This window comes from Corvus kubaryi, unplaced genomic scaffold (assembly GCF_017639235.1).
Source record: "Corvus kubaryi isolate FWS band 111438036 unplaced genomic scaffold, C.kubaryi_AGA036_p1.0 37353, whole genome shotgun sequence".
Classification (NCBI taxonomy): Eukaryota; Metazoa; Chordata; class Aves; order Passeriformes; family Corvidae; genus Corvus; species Corvus kubaryi.
Genome location: NW_024581115.1, coordinates 1,178,459 through 1,198,630, shown reverse-complemented (window position 1 = coordinate 1,198,630; position 20,172 = coordinate 1,178,459). Strand labels below are relative to the sequence as shown.

General features: G+C 41.3%; 1 protein-coding gene across 2 annotated transcripts; it reads left to right on the top strand.

Annotated features, from left to right (window-relative positions):
• Positions 1-2,966: 2,966 nt before the first annotated feature.
• LOC121666611 (phosphatidylcholine transfer protein) lies at positions 2,967-14,494 on the top strand. Of its 2 annotated transcripts, none has more exons than XM_042032359.1 (6): positions 2,967-3,199; positions 6,375-6,492; positions 10,080-10,159; positions 10,494-10,665; positions 11,316-11,383; positions 11,912-14,494. In XM_042032359.1, exons 1-6 carry the CDS (start codon positions 2,999-3,001, stop codon positions 11,975-11,977), a joined length of 705 nt encoding a protein of 234 aa, XP_041888293.1. In that variant the 5' UTR covers positions 2,967-2,998; the 3' UTR covers positions 11,978-14,494. The 2 variants fall into 2 exon arrangements, with proteins under 2 accessions (XP_041888293.1, XP_041888294.1); XM_042032360.1 differs by having other exon boundaries at positions 2,975-3,199; positions 6,378-6,492.
• Positions 14,495-20,172: the final 5,678 nt, after the last annotated feature.

Here is a 20,172-nt window from a genome sequence, read left to right as displayed (position 1 = left end):
ATTCTCCCACACATGGACACCCATATCTAAAACAAACACTGAAAATCACCTGGGGCCTGTAAACATCAATGTAGTATTCATTGCTGTTTTCACTTCTGGCCACATATGATTTTCTGATGCAGGAGTTGTCCAGTTTCCTGGTTTTGTTCTACACCACAAAATTAATTGGATTACTCAACATTGACTTCAGTAACAGAAAGGTTAGGTGTTAGGGGGGAATTCATACAGATTATTTCCACTCTAAAAAACAGGTGGGAGATTTAGGTACATTAATGCCACTGATAGCCCAGATCAGCAAGTTGCCTTGAGGTATCATTTCCCACTCAGAGCAGCAGCAGCTAAATAGAATCATAAAATCACAGAATAGTTTGGGTTGGAAGGATCCTTAAAGATCATCCCATCTCATTCCAACCCCTTGCCATGGGCAGGGACAGCTTCCTCTAGACCAGGTGCTCAGAGCCCAGTCCAAACTCTCTTTAAACACCACCAGGGATAAAATCTAAACCTTCCCATACCAGAAAGCCTGGCTGAAAACCAGGTATCCTAACTACTACACTACAGGGTAACTAACCTGAAGCCTGAGATCCGGTAAGTATGTAGATCAAGTACAGGCACTTTTGAAACTATTTTCATTCAGATGGTATTTAGGTCCCTGATCCACGTGTGAGACTAGATTTTGGTGTATCCAGGCTGCCTTTGGGTTCGTGTTCCCAGACCCAGCTGCCCTGGAGCAGTTGCTGTCCTGCAGTGTTGGGGCAGAGCAGTAGAAAATCAGTCCTGAGCTCATCCCAGACTACAGCCAGTACCCAGCAGTGCAGGTTTTAAAGGACTTGGGTTCAAACTTCAGCTTCTATCCCTAAGCTAAGGGCAATACATGGACATACAAGTGATAAATAATAACACTTACGTAAACATACAAGAAAACAGAAAATAAACTCTCTTTTCAGAACAGCTTGTGCTTTCTTAGTAATCACCACTCCTTATTTACCAAGAAAAAAGGTCACATAGTAATGCCTTTTTTGAAAGCTTTTGTCCCTAGAGTGGCCTTGTGAGATAAATCTCTTTTTCCATGAAAGTGCTAGGGAAAGAGGGAGTGGCCAGGCAGCTGGAGCCAACTTACTGATGCCATGTAGACAACCATATAATGCAAAACATTTACCCTAAAACAGTAGGCAACATTGAGCTGTGATCACATCAGTCCTTTTGCACAAACAAGGAGATCATATAATCTCACAGGCACATGTCCTTGTTGCATGTTAAAGATCAGTTGTTGACTCACAACTCCTCCTTTTTCATACTGGGTCAAAGTCACCTCTGCAAAAGGGAGCTACGAGCTCTTTCAGTTTCACTGAGCCCTGTTTCAGAGAATGAATGGGACTTAAAAGTGAGACTGCAATCTGATAAAAGCTTTCTGCAAGCTTTTTTCTGCAAGTTTTTCTGCAAGAAAAACTAAATTAGTCTCACCTCCAGGCCATTCCTCATACTCCATTTTAAAGACCAGCTCCACAGCTGGGTGGGCAGCACAGCTCCACTCACGGCTACTTAGCCAAGAATTTACTCATAAGGGATCAGCCATAAGAAATGCATTGCCGTGATATTTGGAGAACCAACTGGGCTGACTGAAAACATGCCATTTTAATGCAGAAAGTACAAAAGTAAGCCAAAATATTTATACCTATTGTATAAATATTAGTAATAATAATAATGATACACATAACATTACTACAAAAAATAAAAGAACTGAAATGTTTGCCTAGCAGTCTCAGTGGGGAGGTGAGAGCAGGTAAGGTATGAGCAGACATTTATTATCATTACTGACATTATTTTATAAAGATGGTAGAGGTCAAGTTCTGGCATCAAATTTACATACTGGGAGAAAGTTTGTGAGATACAATCTTGTCTTCTTCCAAAATGCTCTCTCCAAAAGTTTTCTGGACTGTGCAAGGATGATGGTCAGCCTGTATGTCCGAACCAGTCAGCCAGAAATCCTCATGCTCTGCTTGCAAACCAATTGACTGCAACTGGAAAGGACAGCTGACATAAGTGAACTCTGTCAAAGAGCTCAGCCACTTGGCAGGGAAGCAAGAAAATACTACATTATTCCAGCCTTGCACAGAGGTTACCACCAAATACACTGGGTGGTGCTGCCAGACAGTAGGTTTGATGACATCCCACCACTTAGAGCTGCTTGTGTTTTATTCTGAAGACAGGGTTCAGCAGGAAAATCTCACAGGAATTAGAAAAATAAAGCTGTAATGAAAACAGATTTAGTTTCCAGGAGAAAACTTGCCTTAGTCACATTTTGAAGGCCTTAATGCTTTGGCTGTGTGTGATACGTGGTGTCACTGCAGAGCCTGAGCAAGATGCAAAGTGTGTCCCTGCCAGTGGGTTCCTCCTGCCCAGGAGCTCATTGCAGTGGAAGTTTTCTGTCCCCTTCCATCCTGTCCACCCCAGTGCACCCCAGTCTGCCAGGGGCCAGAGCCTGCTGTCCCCCCCTCTTTGCCAGGCTGGCCGGGCCTCAGTGGGGTGTGCCAGGGTCACGCTCACCTGCCAAGCAGCTGTATAGCAGTTATGGGGTTTTTATATAATACTCTCAATATGTACAGTCCATAAGGAAAACTGCCTTTCAAAATGTGAAGATAAACAAAAATACACAAAAATACATGTCCCCATAGTGTTCAATCTCTGTCCTTGGGGAGCACCCCAGAGGGAAGGCCCTGACCATCACACCCACGGAACCTGTCCCCGTTCTGGCACCAGGTTAATGTCACACACATTTAAAGGCACCACCATTGAGACGGCCGCCTAACCCGAGAGCGCACGGAGCGCACCTGCAGGGCAGGGATGCCCCGCGAACCCACTGTGCCGCCCCCGAGCCCCCTCCCCCGGGCCCGCAGGCTCGGTGGGGCGCGGCGGGGGCCGGGCGGCCGCGGGGCGGGGCGGCCCGGACGGGGGTTGTGCTCGGCCGGGGCTTGTGGCCGCCCGGCCGCCGCCGGGGATGGAGGGGCCGCCGGAGGTGGAGGGAGCGGTGGGGATGCAAGGGCCGCCGGAGGTGGAGGCGCCGTCATCGCGGGGCTTCTCGGAGGAGCAGTTTCGGGCCGCCTGCCGGGAGCTGGACCAGCCGGCGCCGGCCGCGGCGGGGCCCTGGCAGCTCCTGGTGGAGACCATGGGCGTGCGGATCTACCGGCTGTACCACGAGGTGGGCGGGCACCGGCAGCGCGGCCCGGGGCGGCCGGGGGGGTGGTGACGGGGATGCGGGGCCAGCACGACCCTGCCCGCAGCCGCCGGTTCCCCGCACAGGCCTGGGCTCGGTTTCTCCAGGCTCCCAGAAAGCAGCTTTCCGGATAATGCCATTAACTGCTGATGGGAAAGCTGCTGGGCCGTAGTGACCCCTGCCCGCGCACCGTGCCGGGGAACCGAGCTTGTGAGCAGCTGGATGGGGGAATTCCCGGGGAAAGGGGCTGTCGGCCTAACGGGGTGTTCGATGTGCCGCCCTCCCGACCCCCTCTGAGGGGTTTGTGGTCGTGTCCCTAAATATCTGCTCCCGAGCCCCGCCCGTGTCACGGCACCGTGGTCTCCAGGAGTCCTCCCTCCCTCCTGCCTCTCTCCAGAACTCCCTTCACACTGATTTTCCACCGTTCGCCCTCTAAAATGAGGAGGTAGTTCATAAAGGGTTGGAATGAAGTTTTCTCCCCTTTTGAGGGGACTAACTTCTTTAAAGAACTTCAGTAGTTTAGGAACTGACTTGTGATTGACAGTGTTTTCATTCTGACTCAGATTTATGATTCAATACTGACTTCTAAATCCATATATAAATATATATATATAAATATCCTATTTCTTTAACTGAGTGATCACAGTTTCCTCTCAACTACTTACTGGACTTCATGCTGTTCTTTGCATGACAGTTTTGTATTTGTATTCTGAGAAATCATTTCAGACATGGTAATGTTAGAAAAAACAAGCAAGTGTACAGGGCTGTGCTAAAGGCACAGTGGGGTAGGGAAAGCCTCTTTAAAAAGCCATCACTTCATAGACCTTGGGATTTTTTTCAGTGATAAACAGCTCCTGTTTACAGTGTGAATGTGGTAACTGGCAGTGGCAAGACGAGCTTATCAATGAGTGCACAGAGCACAGGCGAGGCTGGGGTGCCTGCCAGGTATCCATGCAGGATATCCATGCAGTGTGTTGATGGAGCACAGGGTGCTGGGGGTGTTCCTTCTGGAGTGGATGAAGTAGAGGCTTTAGGATCAACGCTCAACCCAGACCTGTAAACGCATCATGCAGTGAATGAAGGCAAAGGAACTTTGGGAAGCTGGAGGCTGGATTTAGCCAGGCAAATGGGACCAGGGAAACCCTGGCTTACTGCAGTGGCTGTGCTGCTGTTGTATGAATGGCAGCTGGTGAGATGGAAAGTAGCTCAGGCTTCTCCTCCTTATCCTCTCATGCTTTTATACTGTAGAGCCAAGTGGACTATTTGAAACAAACAAACAAACAAAAACATTTATAGGTGTCTGTCTTTTTTTTAAATGTAGTATACGATGCCCTTAGTTTAGGCTGGATGGACAGACTACACAGGATGCAAGGGACCTTTTCAAGTCCAATTTTCTGATTCTACTGGGAAATAAATTTCCTGTTTTCTCTTTCAGTTGCTTCAGATTGCTACAAGAGAAGATGAACGATGTCTAGAAGGAGGGTCTTAGTTTTAAGTTGTTACTGGAAAAATTAGTTTTTAGCACTTATTGAACTGCAGCTCCACTGTAGCAACAGTAGTCCAGGAAGCTGAAAGCAGCAATTATTTTTCCTGTTGTCTTCTCTTTTTGCCTTGTCTTTCCACCTTCTCTGCAGGCTGGAGAAGTAGATCTGGGCCTTCCTGCTCAGTGCTGTACTCTAACACCGTCCCTGCCCGGCTCCGTGGGGTCCCGCGTGCCCCCACAGGCGCACGGGTGGGTTCTGTGTTGCAGTCGGTAGCAAAGAGTCGAGAAGGGCGTTTGTGTGCGTTCCGCCAGGAGCATTTATTGCTGCTACACTGCCAAAGGTTACACGGGCAAATACCAACGTGATCCCGAAGCTCACAGTTTTATCCGGGGGTGGGGAAAAGGCAGGACCAGGGAACGGGGACCAATGGGGAGCTCTGGGGGAGTGATGAGGGGTAGAGGCCAACAGCCAACTGGGGAATCCAAACTGGGATAGATTAACACAACAGAACAAGCATCCTGGGAGAAGCCTTTTTGGCCACCCTAACATGAAGTGGTTCTTGCGGTAGGGACTTGTCTTCCTGAAAACTCTCTGTCCCTTGTAATGTGTGTTCACCGGCCAGCACAGTACTCCAGCCAAGCTGATTGACTCTCTGGAAACAGGCCTCAGAAAACTGAAACATTTCACTTTTGTTTTAACTTTCTTACTGTAAATTGCGCTTTTTCTTGTGAGAATTAAAATGTTGATGCCTCTTACAAAGGTGGTGAGTTCATGAGGTTACACAGGTGCTGAATAGTTCAAGTTTGAAGCTGGTGATTGGTGCTTCAGTGAAGCCACAGTGAAGATGAGTAGCTTAAGCTTCTTGCTCGCATTATTATTTTCTGGCACTTCAAATCTTCATCTTCTAGAGTTGGTTTGTGAAGGCGAGCAAAAGAGGAAAATTCGTTTATTCACTAACAGAATGTTGTATAATCCTTCTCTTGTTTCCTTGGGAATGCTTTAATTTGATTTCTACACTGTATATTTGAAATACTCTCATTGTTTTACTTTAGTCCTGAACTGGTACTAAGAATGGTACAAACATTGCTCTATAGGCACAGATGGAGTTACCATATGTTGAAAGTAACATTAAAACAGGAGATATCCTGCACCCCACCCCTTCAGTGCGTACAGCTTTCTGAAAGAAAGTAGCTGATAAATATTTAAGGCAGATCTAAGAGTGCATTGTATAGAAGCATGGACATTGTAATGCATTCTTGTATCCCAGCCTGATGTATAAGCATAAATAACTTGCTACAAGAATTTAATGCTTCTGGTAAACCTTGGTGTGGGCAGGATTTAGTCCACACTGACCACTGGAGATGAAAAGGGTACTGTGTTTGTGAAGAAACGTGCTCCCTCTGGAACTCCTGATGAAGTAAAAGGGTACTGGTGTAAGGGAAGAAACAACCATTGTGCAGGGCAGGTCAGCCCGGCTGGATTTAAACTTTCATGTATAGATCAAAAAGTCGAGAGGTTAAAGACCGAATCTTGCATTGTTTTTTGAACACTTGCTTTCACAGCTCTTGAGCATATTTGTAGTTTGTGCCCCACCTAACTTCCTTCAGCTGTTCTCCCTGATGCAGAGTACTTCCCTTTCCTGTGTGACTTTTCCTCTCCTCACTCTGTTTCCACAGCAGTCAGGACTTTATGAATATAAAATCTTTGGTGGTCTTGCTGACTGTCCTCCAAAATTGTGTGCAGATGTCTACATGGACTTGGATTTCAGAAAAGAGTGGGATCAGTATGTTAAAGGTAAGCTCATCTAGGCAGTGTAAAAGCAAGCTCGAGTCCACTTTGATTGTTCCCCCTAAAACTTTCCTCAAAGGTATTTTGAAGTTACTGCCTCCAAAGACTTCGGGTCAGGCTTAAATATCTTTTGGGATAAGGTTGCACTCTGCAAATATACAAGTAAACGCTGATATGGAGCAACTAATGTCTCAACAGCATTTATCTTTCCTCTGGAATGAATTCCTTCCATGTTGGTTAAAGCATATGATTGACATCACTGGTTATGCTGGAGCATAACCTTGTAACTTTTAGTTGTAATGCTTAGGTTAAATTTTAGTAGATGTCTTGGGGAGAAATGGAGGTGGTACCTTTTGTGCATCTTTGCATACGGCAGTGGAGCAGTGCATCGTAGAATAATAGCAGGTTGGAAGGGACCTCTGGGATCATCTGGTCCAAACTTCATTTGCAAGAGCCCAGTCAAGACAAGATGGCCCAGCACCCTGTTCAACTGAGTCTTAAAAGTGTCCAGTTTTTCTCCCTGGGGAGATTATTACAAAGGCTGATTGTTCTCATTGTGAAAATTTTTACTCAGGTTTCCACCAGTTTGATGCATGATGGAGTATCTTTTCCTAAAAACATTGGTTGTTGGTGCCTTTTACAGTCAGGAATGGGTGTATCGAGAGAATACTTGGTAACTTCAGGCTTTTACAGAGAAAGCAATAACTAATTTAGTTAAGTTTATTTAATGTTGTCTTTGAAAAACGGTGTTGAACCGGAATATCCATATGATGTTAAAACATCTTAAGTCAGCAGTAACAAGGTAAAGATTCAGCTGATGTAGACATACAGTAATCCATTTATTTTAGAGATGGAGAGCCTTTCCTTTTTAAGCCTGTGATTGAAGTCAGTTCAGGCCAGTAAAACTGAAAAGTGGTCAAAGTGTTTTGCTGAACAAAGAGCAGTGTTAAAAACCAAAGACTTGTTAAATGTTGTGCTTGTTAGGTTTAGGACAGCTCCACGGTGAATGATTGCTGATAATGCCTGTGGCTGTATTGGTACAGGGGACCACAGATTTAACTCATTTCAGTACTTGGTCAAATTTAAGGAGTAGTGTCTTCATTAAGTGTTAATTGTCAAAACAGTCAGTAGCTTTCTTGTAGCAAAAGCCATTTTGCCATTAATGAAACAAAGAGCCAGAGTGGGACTCAGCATTATTGTATTGGATGTAAAAATATTCTGCTGAGTTACTTCAGTAGTCTTTAAGTACATTTAGGAGAAATGAGTCCTTCTTAAATAAACACTTCTTTTTTTTTTTTTTTAATTCCTTCATAGAGAAAAGAAAGGAAGCCGTTGGGGGAAGCTACACCCTTAAACTACAAACTAGATAATGTTGCAGAGCTGACATTTATATCCTTGCTGACCATGGTTTGTTCTTCTGTTAATTTATACTTGTGCTGGTGCTTTAAGTCCAGCATTTCACAGAAATTAACTCTTAAAGGGCATAAATACAACGTAATGCTTTCCTTCCAGCTTAAAAATTGACACAAGGCCACCCATTTTTTAGGACTGTACATATGATGAAATAGTACTAGCCAACATTTTAAATGTAACTCCAGTTAAGCCTGGGCTTTTTCTTTCACATTTAGGAAGAAACCCCAGAAAACTTACATTGACAGCCTTCTTGCTCTTGGTGTTATTGTTTGTACTTCTTGGTACTCTTACAGCCATGCAAGTGGCAGTCCAGAGGAGAGTTCCGTGCTGAACTGCTGGCTGACGTTGAAATAAAAACCTGACTGGAGCAGAAGTAGCTGCCTTTTTAGCCAAAAGGGCAACTGCTCCTGAATGCTTCTGAATATCCACGAGATGTGGGCATCCTGAGGCCTGGTTTGTGCTGCAGCTGCCAATTCAGCAGGGAAGTTGTGACTAAACTGTAGAGTAGTGACTGAAGTACCACATGCTTCTGTGGCATGATGCAAAATGGTTGGGCCTGAGCAATAGTGAAACTTGCTACTCCTGATTGCAACACCTTCCTGATTGAGATTAGACTTCCCAACAATTTAACAGTAATAACTGACTGTTGAAGCAGCAAGTGCTGCTGTGCCTATTATGGATAGAATGGACTTGTAATCTCTTGTAGTAATGCTAAATGAAGTCAGATTATTGATTAAAATGCACTGTATTCTGCTTTGAAGTGAATGAAGGTGGGATGTGTTTACCTATTGTGTGTTTTTCCTGTGTTTGCAAAGATACACAGATAAATGGGATAGCTAATAACAGTTGTATTGGGGTCTTTAAAACTATCATGGTGCCTTTGAAAAAGGAAAACTCTGTGGTTAGAAGTGAAAGTAAAATGAATAATCCAATGCTCCAGTGACCTCTGGTGGAAAGTGTAAGTGTTGTGGGTTATTACACCAGGTGCATCCAGTACTGCTCCAGCTGGAGAAGAGGAGAAGCTGTTTCTGTGGGTGACAGCTGATCTGCAGGCATACTGACAGAAGCCTGGTTTGGAATATATTACGCAGGGAAAGAATCTCCCATCTGGGGCACTGTTCTTGGCTTATCAATGAGATTGTTAGTTGATTCTGGCCTCGCTTTCAAAAACCTGCCTCTGGAGTATATAGAGCACCTCAAGCACAAGTCTGCCCTAAAGGAAGAAAAGACCACTCTGACTGTTCAGGTGAACCACCTTTCTGGATCAAACTACTCTTTACTCCAGGCCCTGAGCCAACAGGAGTTCACCCTGGCTCAGCCCCATGGCTTGTCAGGTCCATTGCCCTCATAGTGGCAGTTGCTGCCTCTATGAAAGAAGAAAAGAAGCTGTAATGTAGATAGGTTTTCAAACTATTCAAAAATCAAATGTGGTTTGATTTGAACTTGATTTTGATTCTTCTCCTTCATGCCACACTGCTATCTGACTGAGTCACTGCTGTGTTTTAGGCACTATTCCTAGGTTACTTTTTTCATGTTCTGCTGTCTTCTGATTGAGTTTCCAGGCAGACTGAAGATGGTGTAATGAACTGCTCAAGATTTTCGTTTGCTGTTGCATGTATATACTGCTGTGAAATTTCTTACAGCTTTTCCAAAATTTATTAATCCCTCATGTAAGATGTCTTCAGGTTTTTAGAAAGCTGCACTCATCCTAGTTCCATGTTAACTCAGTATCATTTGCAGGGGTAATGACATGCTGGTAAAAAAGCACACTGCACTTGTGACTTAGAATTGTACAGAACATGCACAGGTGAGGAAAAAGCTTTGAGATGGAAAGGCTTTGAATGAGCAAACTGTTGGAAAAGGAATTTGACTCTGCTTCCCCCAGAATTTTTCTGCTTTTATGTTCTGGAGCTTTTTCCTTGGGGTTTTTTTTTCCACCAATTAATCCAATAGCCACAGAAAAAGAGGTCACGTATTTTTGTGTATGATTACTGAACAATCCTGGTACAGAACTTCTTAATGTCTCTTACTGCTAAAATTTTACATACATATTAATTTTGACATCAGGGTTGCATGTAAAATGTGTTCATGTAAGAAATCTTAGCAGCTCTTGGTGCCATCTATAGTTCTGTTGCAGTAGAAATTAAAAATATCTAACAGTCATCTTCTTTCAACCGTAGAACTGTATGAGGAAACATATGATGGTGAAAAAGTAATCTACTGGGAAGTGAAGTACCCTTTTCCTCTCTCAAACAGAGATGTATCCTTTTAAGCTTTTGCTCCTCTGGCAGTTTTTGCCACTTGGTCATCCAGGAATCCCAACAATGATCTGATTCCATTGCTCTGCTGCACTTGATCTAAGGTCTTGCAGTCCTCGTGTTACATGAATATATATGGCATGAAGAGGAGTGTGGGTGTCTCTTCTCACACAGAGCTAGAGCTCACATAGCTGAATTATTGCTCTGCAGGATTGAATCCTGTAGGGCCATGAGAAATAACTTGAAGGAGCTGCTGTTTGTGATGGAATTCACTTGTCAACTCCTCATCCCTCAAAGTGACATTGTTTTGACGTGCCTCCTCAACTTGCAGTACAGTATGTCTATATTCGGGAATGTCGGGAGATGGATGTGGATGGGAGGAAGATCTGGGTTGTGTTAGCAAAAAGTGTGGCTGTTCCTCAGTGCCCTGAAAAGCCTGGTATTATCAGAGTTAAAAGCTATAAACAAAGCCTGGTAATTGAAAGTGATGGCAAGGCTGGATCTAAAGGTAAGAGGTCAAGAAAATGTGTGACAAGTCATGTAGCCAGGGAATGTATGTATTAGCAAAACACACAAAGAGGGGGACTGGAAATTTTAAGCCAAGGGGTACTTTAAAATGTATGAAACTTTTGGAAATGTTCAGTGCAGTGCACTACTGTGAAGAATCTTTTCATTTAGCAGTTGGGCTGGGTAGTCAAGAATAGTCTACTGACCACTTCCTTCTGCCCTCCCATCCCACCCCCAGTCTATACTTCTTTTCCTGCCAGACAGTTCAGCTGGGGAGAGTCTGCTGCAATTTTCTTAACTCAGCAAGGATTCAAGTACTGTGTTTTACAGATGTATAGATTAAAGGGTTTGTCTAGAGCTTGACTCCTGTTTGAGATTAGTCTTTTAAAGACAGTGTTATGTTATAAGACAGGGTGCCAAAAATGGTTTGCAGTAATCTAAATTACTGTTGTGGCTGTGTCAGCTTCCCAGAGGTTAATTGGGAATGTCTTTATTTACTTCACATTTCACTTCAGGACAAGTCAACTTTTTTGTGCGTAATTTAGAATAGAAATGTTGTAGTTGGTGTGTCAGTCATGCACACCATCAGCTTCTGTCACAGTGTGTTAGAGCTAAGTGTCAGGTAACTGGTAACTTCTCTCTCCTCTCTAGTCTATATGTACTATTTTGATAATCCTGGTGGCATGATTCCATCCTGGCTGGTCAACTGGGCTGCCAAGGTAAGTAAAGGTTACAGACAATGATCTTTGGCTGATCTGTTTCAAACAACGAGTTCACTGCATTCATACCCACCTTCTACGTGTTGGGCAGAATTAATTTTTTCTGAAACAGATATATCAGCCTTCCTAGCTTTTACACAGTCCCATATTTACAGTCTCACTATTGTATGCTCTCATGACAATAGTCGTAATTAATTGATTTATTTTCATTCCTGTCAAATTCCTTTGGTTTGCCAACCTTGCAGGTAAATTTTTACAACAAACCCCAGATAATCTGTGTTTCAGAGCATATATGAATAGCCTCAAGACAAGCAAACTTCAACAACGCAGTTTGTTCCCAAGGTATTCAAGGAATGGTTTGATGCTATGTACCAGATCTTGGAGTTGTATCTTAAGACAATTGGATATTAGATCTAAGAACTGTATCTGTTTGAAGGCCTTGATCTATATAATGGGAATTCTCATCTTGCTTATAGTTTTTATTGATTTCATTACGCAAAAATGACTTTTCTGCTTTTCTCTTTACAGAGTGGTGTGCCTGCTTTCTTGAAGGATATACAAAAAGCTTGCCTTAATTATTCTAGGAGCACATAGGTGTTGAAATTGATCTTAATTGTTTAATTCCTAGATCTCTGCTCTTACAGGAATGGCTGTTATATATTACACTGGATAAAATCTACCTCTAATATTGGAAAGAATTTTATCTTAGTTGAGTTATGCCTTGAGTTCTATTAATTGTTTTTTCCATCTCCAACTGAAGAGCTGGCCACTGACAAGGTAACACCAACATCAGCTGCAGCTTTTGAAAGTACTCAAGTTTAGCCTTGTTCCCCATGCTTTGCTTATGCTGGTTGTCAGGTGTCCAGCTAGAGGAGTTCTGTGATGGATATGCTACATCCTTGCAAAACAGACAATAGTCTTACTAGAAAAAATGTCTGAACTTGGACTGCAAATTGTCTGCATGTGTTATGCCTGGATCTGCCTTTGCAGGGTGGCTTCCTCCTGAATCTCAGTAATGGAACTTGCATTGCATGGGAGGAAACGCTTTTGCTACCCACGTTTGTCATTCTTAAACTCTCTGCCTGATATAAACCCAAAAAATGCAGGGGGCTGAGATAAATTGCTAGAAATGTGCAGTAGGAGCTGGAAGTCTGTGATGCTGAACTTCCTTAAATCCAGATGTAAAAAGATCAAGCCTAAAGCCTTGCATTCACAGCTCTATACTTCTGTATGAAAAGTAAAAACCCTTAGCTGTGTCCAGATAGATGAAAAAGGAGGAGGTGACTTCTTGCTTGACTGATTCTAGGGGAACAAGTTTTATCTTCAGAGTCAGTAGCCTTATCTATAAAGCAGCTTGGATACCAGCTTGAAACTGGAAGTAATTTTAAACTGGGTGCCTGCCACTGAATGTGGATGAGCTTGATGTGGAACTTGGGCTTGCTTGCATTTCTGAATTTCATGCTGATATAAAGAATGGATGGTGACCCACTAAAAGCTTAATTGAGCAGGAAATTAAATTTCCAGCACCTTTGCAGGGGGTGGGGCAGGGAGTGCCCCATAAAAGAATGAGAGGATATCATTCTCAGGGATTTAAAATATTCTACATTGTTCCTAAATCTAATCCTGTTTCTGGATAAATCTGGTAGTGGAGTACCTTTGTTTTGTTAAAAAGGAAACGATTGAAATGATTGCCTTTATACCTTGTGTGAATATTTGCTTCCAATAAATCATTATTTTATCCATGTAGTGTTCTTGTTCTGTCTCCTAGGTTTGAGAGTGCCATGCTGGGCAGGTCACAAATGACAGGCTGATACTGTGAGCTGCCTTACTTTTAAAGGATTTTGAAAGAATAAGTTGGATTAGAACTAAGCAGGATTTCATGTGTTCTGCTAGCAGTTTAGTCATTTTTCAATATCTTTGACTTGGAGACTGTCACTGGATTGAATATTACAGTGTTATATAACACAATATAACAACATTTTGAAAGGGGACTAGCTGAGGATGAATCTTCCTGGAACAATGATGCGGATTAATTTCCAGTTCTTTCTGAACAAAACTGACCTCTGTGCCACAATAGTGCAAAACTTACCTGTAATTGTAAACCTACCTTAAAATTTGAGTTGAAATGTTTACAAGCAATATGTACCTAGTGAGCTGAGTATGTGCACAGAGATGAATGGTGGACAAAAGAGGTAATTTTTTCATTATTTTTCTCCAGACAATCTGTAATTTTGTTTCTTCTTTAAGGAAATGAAAGCAGGAGAAAGACTGAAAGCATTTTATAACCATATAGTTACTTGTCACCAAGACAGAGTATACATGTGTGTGCAGTGTGCTGAGACACTGAGGCTGAGAGTTCAGGAGGCTGAATGGCTCCATTGTCAATCCAGCTGAAAATTTTGATTTCCTGCAGACCCCGCACTGAGTGTGTAGAATACATGGCCTTTGCTCACATATCCATATTGAAACCATTGCACAGGCAGCTTCTCGTGCTGTACACAACTTTCTAAATTAAAACACGTTTGATTAAACAGCAGATACTAAAACCAGCTTTTCCACTGTTTACAAGGAGCTAAGCAATGATGTGAGATGAAAGCAGCATCAGATCTTTTCTTTAGTTCCCCATGGGCTTTTAAAGTAACAAATATGCAGTGACACTTCAGTTTAAGTCTGGGTTACTACACCCATCCTGTATTAATAGGGAAGAAAAGTTCAAGCGGCTTTGTGTCTGAATGGAAGATTTTGACTAGAAAGAGTTGGTATTTTCAGTCTTTGGATGTAAAGTCATTCTTAAATCATTTTAGAGCATTATTAATGACTGATTAAATACTGATCTTCCATAAATTATACATGTATCCTGTGAGTCTTTCTGGACAGCTTGAGCAGGAATTTACCTGCGGTGAAAGTTGTTAAGTCATCATGCGTTATGAGTTCTGGTGCACGGGGTTATAAAACATGAAAGCCCCTTCCCATGCTGTTTCTTAATGTAGCACCTCAAAGTTGGTTTTGTTTCACCAGCTTGCCTAAAACTGGAGTACAGAGTTTGTTCTTTTAGTGATCTGTTGTAAGCAAAGGGTTGTTTGAATAAAAAAAGAATGAACATTTCTGTTAGGTGATGACTGAGCCTCTCATCTTCTCTATCCCACCCCAATTAACAATTTGGTAGGTATCCCAACAGCCAAATAGAACTATAAAAATGCTGTAGTTTCAGTCAACAAACAGGCATCTGCTCCAAAGTGTAATATCAGAGTTTCCATAAATCATAATAAGCTTTGGATCTATCTGCATATAGAACTTGTGTTTTAAATTTAGCAGCTCTTACTGAAATGTGTTCTGGCATGTTGTTCGCAGAAGTGGTGGAATTTTTTTGAATGACTGGTTCTCCATCCCCTGTTTCCATAAGGAATGATGCTGTAACAAAATGAATATAAACCATTCTTCCACAATGTGTTCCAGCCATTCAACTCCATTCTTTCCATGTGATCTCTCTGTAAAACTAATGTATTTGAGTTGGAAGGTAAAGTAAAGGAAAGATTGTCAGTAACCCAAAGTCAACATAGAGAATGATGTCAGATTTGCAGTCACTGGTGCTGCCTCTTAGAAGATGATGTGCAAAGGGAAATGTAAGTTGTCTTTGCTCAGGAAATATCTGGTTGATGCTTCACTTCTCAAGCAGGTCATTGTCTGTTTTTATAATTTAGTGGAACAGAAAAAGTGAGAAGACAGGGGGATAGATTTCAGATGCTAGTCCATGCTAGTAGGTGATGTGTCTTCCCACCAACAATTTTGCTTCCCATTATGTCAGTTTTCTGTATACAAACAACATTTTCAAAAGGGATCTAATGATACTTAAATTTCACTTAGCTGAGAGTGATTTCTCCCTGAGCACAGATTTGGCTTTTTCTACAGAGAGGATAATTCATAACCAAATTTGCTGTCTCACTGTAGTTCTCTAATCAGAGGAAACTACTACACTTTCAGACAAAAAACTTTCTTTTCACTCATCTAAGTTAAAAGACGCTGAGAACTTCCATACAAAAATAGAAAAGAAGGCTTATGGCAGGAGGAAAGTTGTTATAAATCCAGTTGGATTGTATGAAAGAGAAATGCATTTTGAGGAGCAATAAAAAAGAACAAATCTCTATAGCAAGATTAGTTTTGCTGGGTTTTTTTCATACCACTCTGCTTTAGAACTGCAGACTTAGGAGAAATCCTGATCAATAAGGTAAATAAGACTGGTGTTAAAGCATCCTACTAATTCTCCTCTGCAACTGCCAAGGAACATATTAATTAGGATTACATATGCACACATAAAGAGAATGTCATCCTTCTGTTAGCTCAGTATTGCCTGTTCTTTGTAAACTTGACCATAAACAATTATTCTCATTTGGAATCTGAATTTTAAATGTATCCTGGAGTCCTGCTGTGAGACAGAACATTTTGAATGGGAACAGCTCTCCGCTGGAAGCCTTCATTTCCAAAGTAAGGACCACATCCTGTGGAAAGGTGTTTTGGTGGAACCTGCCATAATAATCATGTTGAAAGACCTTGAACATACATATTAACTTCAGTTTGTGAAAAATTTCCTGCATCCCAGCTGTGAAACAGGTTAAACTGAAAGCTGTTCCTGCAGTGTAAGCAGAAGTACCTGTAATACTAGGATTTAGGTGAGTTTGCCTTTATCTGTACTCTCTAGATTTCATACAAATTTTAGTATTTTTCTAAGGTCTGTTTCAGCACTGGAAGCAAAAGAGATTCTGTGATGGACTGGAAGAATCAGGTTTTGCTTCGAGCCTAATTGTCTTATTATTCCTCATTTGTGGAAGAAACCCGTGAGAATTAATCATTTTATCCCTAGAATTCCAAGTTTGGGATTGAAGCAGTTCTTCTGCAACACGTAAGGCCAAGGGTTCCCTCTGTGCTGTACATACTGTGAGCAGAGGCCTACTGTGAGTCACAAGGCTCACTGCATTTCTGCCTGAGCGTATCTTGGAAGGTTTTAAGTCTTTCCCTGTTTTGGTCACTTAGAGCCACAGGGGGTTTGGCTTTTACTGTTTCTGGTGCATATACATGTCTTCCAAAGCATGATAGAAATTGTGTGTAATTGCCTGGAAATGGATATTTCATATTCAGCTGCAACTTGGAGTTATAGTTTAGGAGTGGATTTTAAATATTATTTTTATTGAGACCAGGCTGCTGCTGTGCATTTTAAAGTTAATGTGTTTTCTCAGCATGGAAGCCATATAATCGATTTGTACATTTGAGTGGATCTCACAAGAAGCCAAAATTGCCTGGCCAACCCATTTACCCTGTGAAAGGCTCATGATGCTGTTCAATTATTCAAATTAAAAGGAAGAGTAGGAACATGCCTTCAGCAGGAAATTACTGTGACACTAGAAAGACCTATGGTCTTGGAGTGTGAGGTGGGTATGTGAAAGAGTACGTTGCCTTCCACTCATTTTTTTTCTTGTAACATGGGAATAAACTGACCCTTGATAACATTTAAGGTGTGCTTCTAGGAACCATGAAACTGAGAGCATTATCACTGAATAATGAGCTTGAATAATTCACTACAATGACAGACAGGCATTTAGAAAAACAACTTTTGCATCCATTTGAAACAAGTTAGCGAATAAGAATAAAGAATTAATCTGAGGGCCTTTTAAGGTTTTTCAGCAAAGACAAGCCTAGAAGTACCTGCCAGGTCACCAAAAGCAATTATAGGCATCACATAATGTAAGTCCTTCCCTTGCATAAAGAATGTTTCACAATTTTGTGCTTAACCCATCCCCTCTGTCAGACTCGTAATTCTGTATGCTCAATATCTTTGCCAGTAAGTTTGTTGTGAAAATATGACTTGAGTAGAGAACTAGTATTTTTCTCTTCATCTTCTTTTTTTTTTTTTTTTTATGGCCAGTAGATATCAGAATGTTTTATGCCAAAATAAAGGAGGTTTTTTTTCTCAGTGATGATAATCAACAATGAAACAAGTTGCTTTGAGAGATTCTGAAATCTCTGTTTTTGGAGATACTCAAAGCTGAGGCGGACAAGGCCCTGGGCAATTTATCTGATCTTGAAATTAGAGCCAGTTTCAAGTTTGGTTCTGCTCTGGGCTGTGGGTTTGACTGGATGATGAGATGATCCCATGTGTCCCTTCCAAGCTGAATTATTACAAGAATTTTCGTATTAATAAATCCAGGAGATTACAGTGTGAATCCTTCTGAGAAGGCAGCATTATTTTCATTCCAAATGCTGTTATTTAACAGACTAACTTCAACTGAGATACAATGAGATGCACAAGTGTATGAAAAACCTACAATCAAGATCTGTATTAGAAACAGGTACATAGACATTTTTGAAAGGATGCTTGCTGTAGGCTGCTTTATTGTTTTAGTTTCTTATTTTAACTAAAATTATTGGTATGAGAGTGGTGAGAAATCTGGGAAATTTAAACTAAATTAAATGGAAGCAGACTTTCTGAATTTTTGTTAGTGAAACTTAATACCATGATAAGCATTACATTACACTACATAAGCAATAAGATTATTGAGTGGAAGCATGGTGACTAAGCTGGGAAAAGGACAGCAATAGCAGACAAACTGAGGCTGAGCTGCACACTCCCAGAAATGTTACTGGTGCCAGTTGTTACTGTTCATTTCCTCTTGCATCCAGCAGCTGCAGGTCATATCTGAAAGGTTAAAAGTTGGGAAAGGGCCAACTGGGCCAGGTTGAGATCTAATCAAAAGAGAAGATGAAATGCAGATTTAGAATGTCTAAGCATTCCATGATGATCCTCTAGTTTTACCTTATCATGGCAGTCTTTTTAAAGACAGCATGCTGAGCCAAATAGCATTCGCAAATTTTAGCCTTATACATGGTGTGACTCTCTTTTTGTCAGATGGGAATATATGTTCAACCACATTTAATTAAAATTAAATTCATATGAAAGGATATTAACTGTTAGTAAGTAGACTCTTCTTCACCAGACCTGATGCTTATTACCAGCCCAGTTAGATACTTAGCAAAAGAAGAAAAAGAAAAAGAATCCATAGTGGACTTTCCTCTCCCCAGCCCAATGATGGATATTTCCAATTAACATTTACTGCTGAATACAATGTCCTTTACTGTCACATGTCTTTCCCTTTCCCTTCCCCCTTCAATACTGTGTCAACATTTGGGATGAGCCCAAATCCTAGTGTGTGATCTGACCTTCTGACATCATAGCCCAGTGAGCTACCAACCTGGCTATGCTTCCTGCTCCAGAGGGTGAGCACAAACATCACTCTCAAGGATCATCTTCTGCCCATCTATTATTTTTATGTCTGTTGCTGCTTGTGTAGTTTAATGTATTATAAAAGTTTTTTGCATGGGTTCTTGGTTGCCTTCCCAAAACATGTATGTGGATCTGTGGATCTGTATTTATGTGGGAATAGGAACTACATCTTTTGGAATTTGTAACTGTTGAAATTAAGAAAAATGAGGGGGAAGAATAAAAACTGGACTGAAAAGACAGTAGCAAATATGAACAATTATGTTGGTCAGTGTTAAGCAGGGCAAGCAGCATTCTGAGAACAGAATATGGTTTTTGTTTAAAGTTACGTAGTAAAGTATATTCAGTATATTTTAGAATAAAATCTTTAAACAACAGGGGAGTTTTTCAGATGCGTTAGTCCTTTTTCATTTAGCAGAGACATGTTTTGAAATATGCAAATTGCATGTTTTGGTTTGCTGGACCAACTAAAGAAGGAACACAAGTGTTTGCCAGAGTCCCAGAAAATGGGACTGTCTTCTGACTTGTGAAGCTGCAAAACTGTGTTGGTTTAGCACAGTGGCACCAATGGAAACATCAAGTTTTTAGAGCATTCTAGATAAGATAGCTTTGACTTTTGCTGTTTCCTGTTTCTCCCGATATTTTCCAAGGTAAAAAGAAATATAATAATCTGCATTGCTCCACCCTTGCCTTGCAAAGAGGCTCCAACTCAAACATTATTTTGTTTGGGAGTAAGTTCATTGCTTACAGCTGCAAACAAGGAGGAAAATAAAAAAGGTTCCTTTTTAACTCTTCAGAATGGCAGTTTCTGTAAAACACCTTCAGTGGTTTCCCAGCAGAGATCAAAGGAATGAAATCCCAGCGGGCTGGGACAGTGGGATCTATTTTTGGTAGTGATATAGCCACACAGTTCCTCTGCTTTACTGGGGATATCAGAGGAAATCGCAAGTGCTGTAGAAGCCTATTCTGATGTCAGGTTTTTGGGTGGGTTAAAGGGACAAATACTGATCCTTTCACTTTGCATTCCTCTCTGTTAGTTGCTATTTATCAAGCAAAATTGTGGTTTTATCTACCTCACCTACATTGACCACAAACAGCAATTACTTTTTTCAAGTATTGGGGGAATCTGTAATGTGGTAGAGTACCTGAATAAATGAGTTCTAATTTTTCACTTGGTTTTAAAACATACATTAAAAAATTAGTTACTGAATTTGTTTCAAATGCAAATACAAAAGATTTAAGCTTTCCCCACCTCATTTTCCTTCCACTTTTCAATTATTAATTACTAAAATTAAAGTGGAGCTAGAGAAACATGCTCAGAAAGGTATAACAGCAAGGAAAATAAATCTTCAGGTTTGGGGAGAAAACGGGGACAATCCTCCAATTGTCATTGAAAAATGAGGAAAACAGTGTTTTTGCTTTTGTGAAATAATTTAACATTTTTCAATGACTATCAGCATTTTCCACTGTTGCAAAGCAGTTAATACTGTGGATAAAACAGAGGCAAAGGATTAAACCT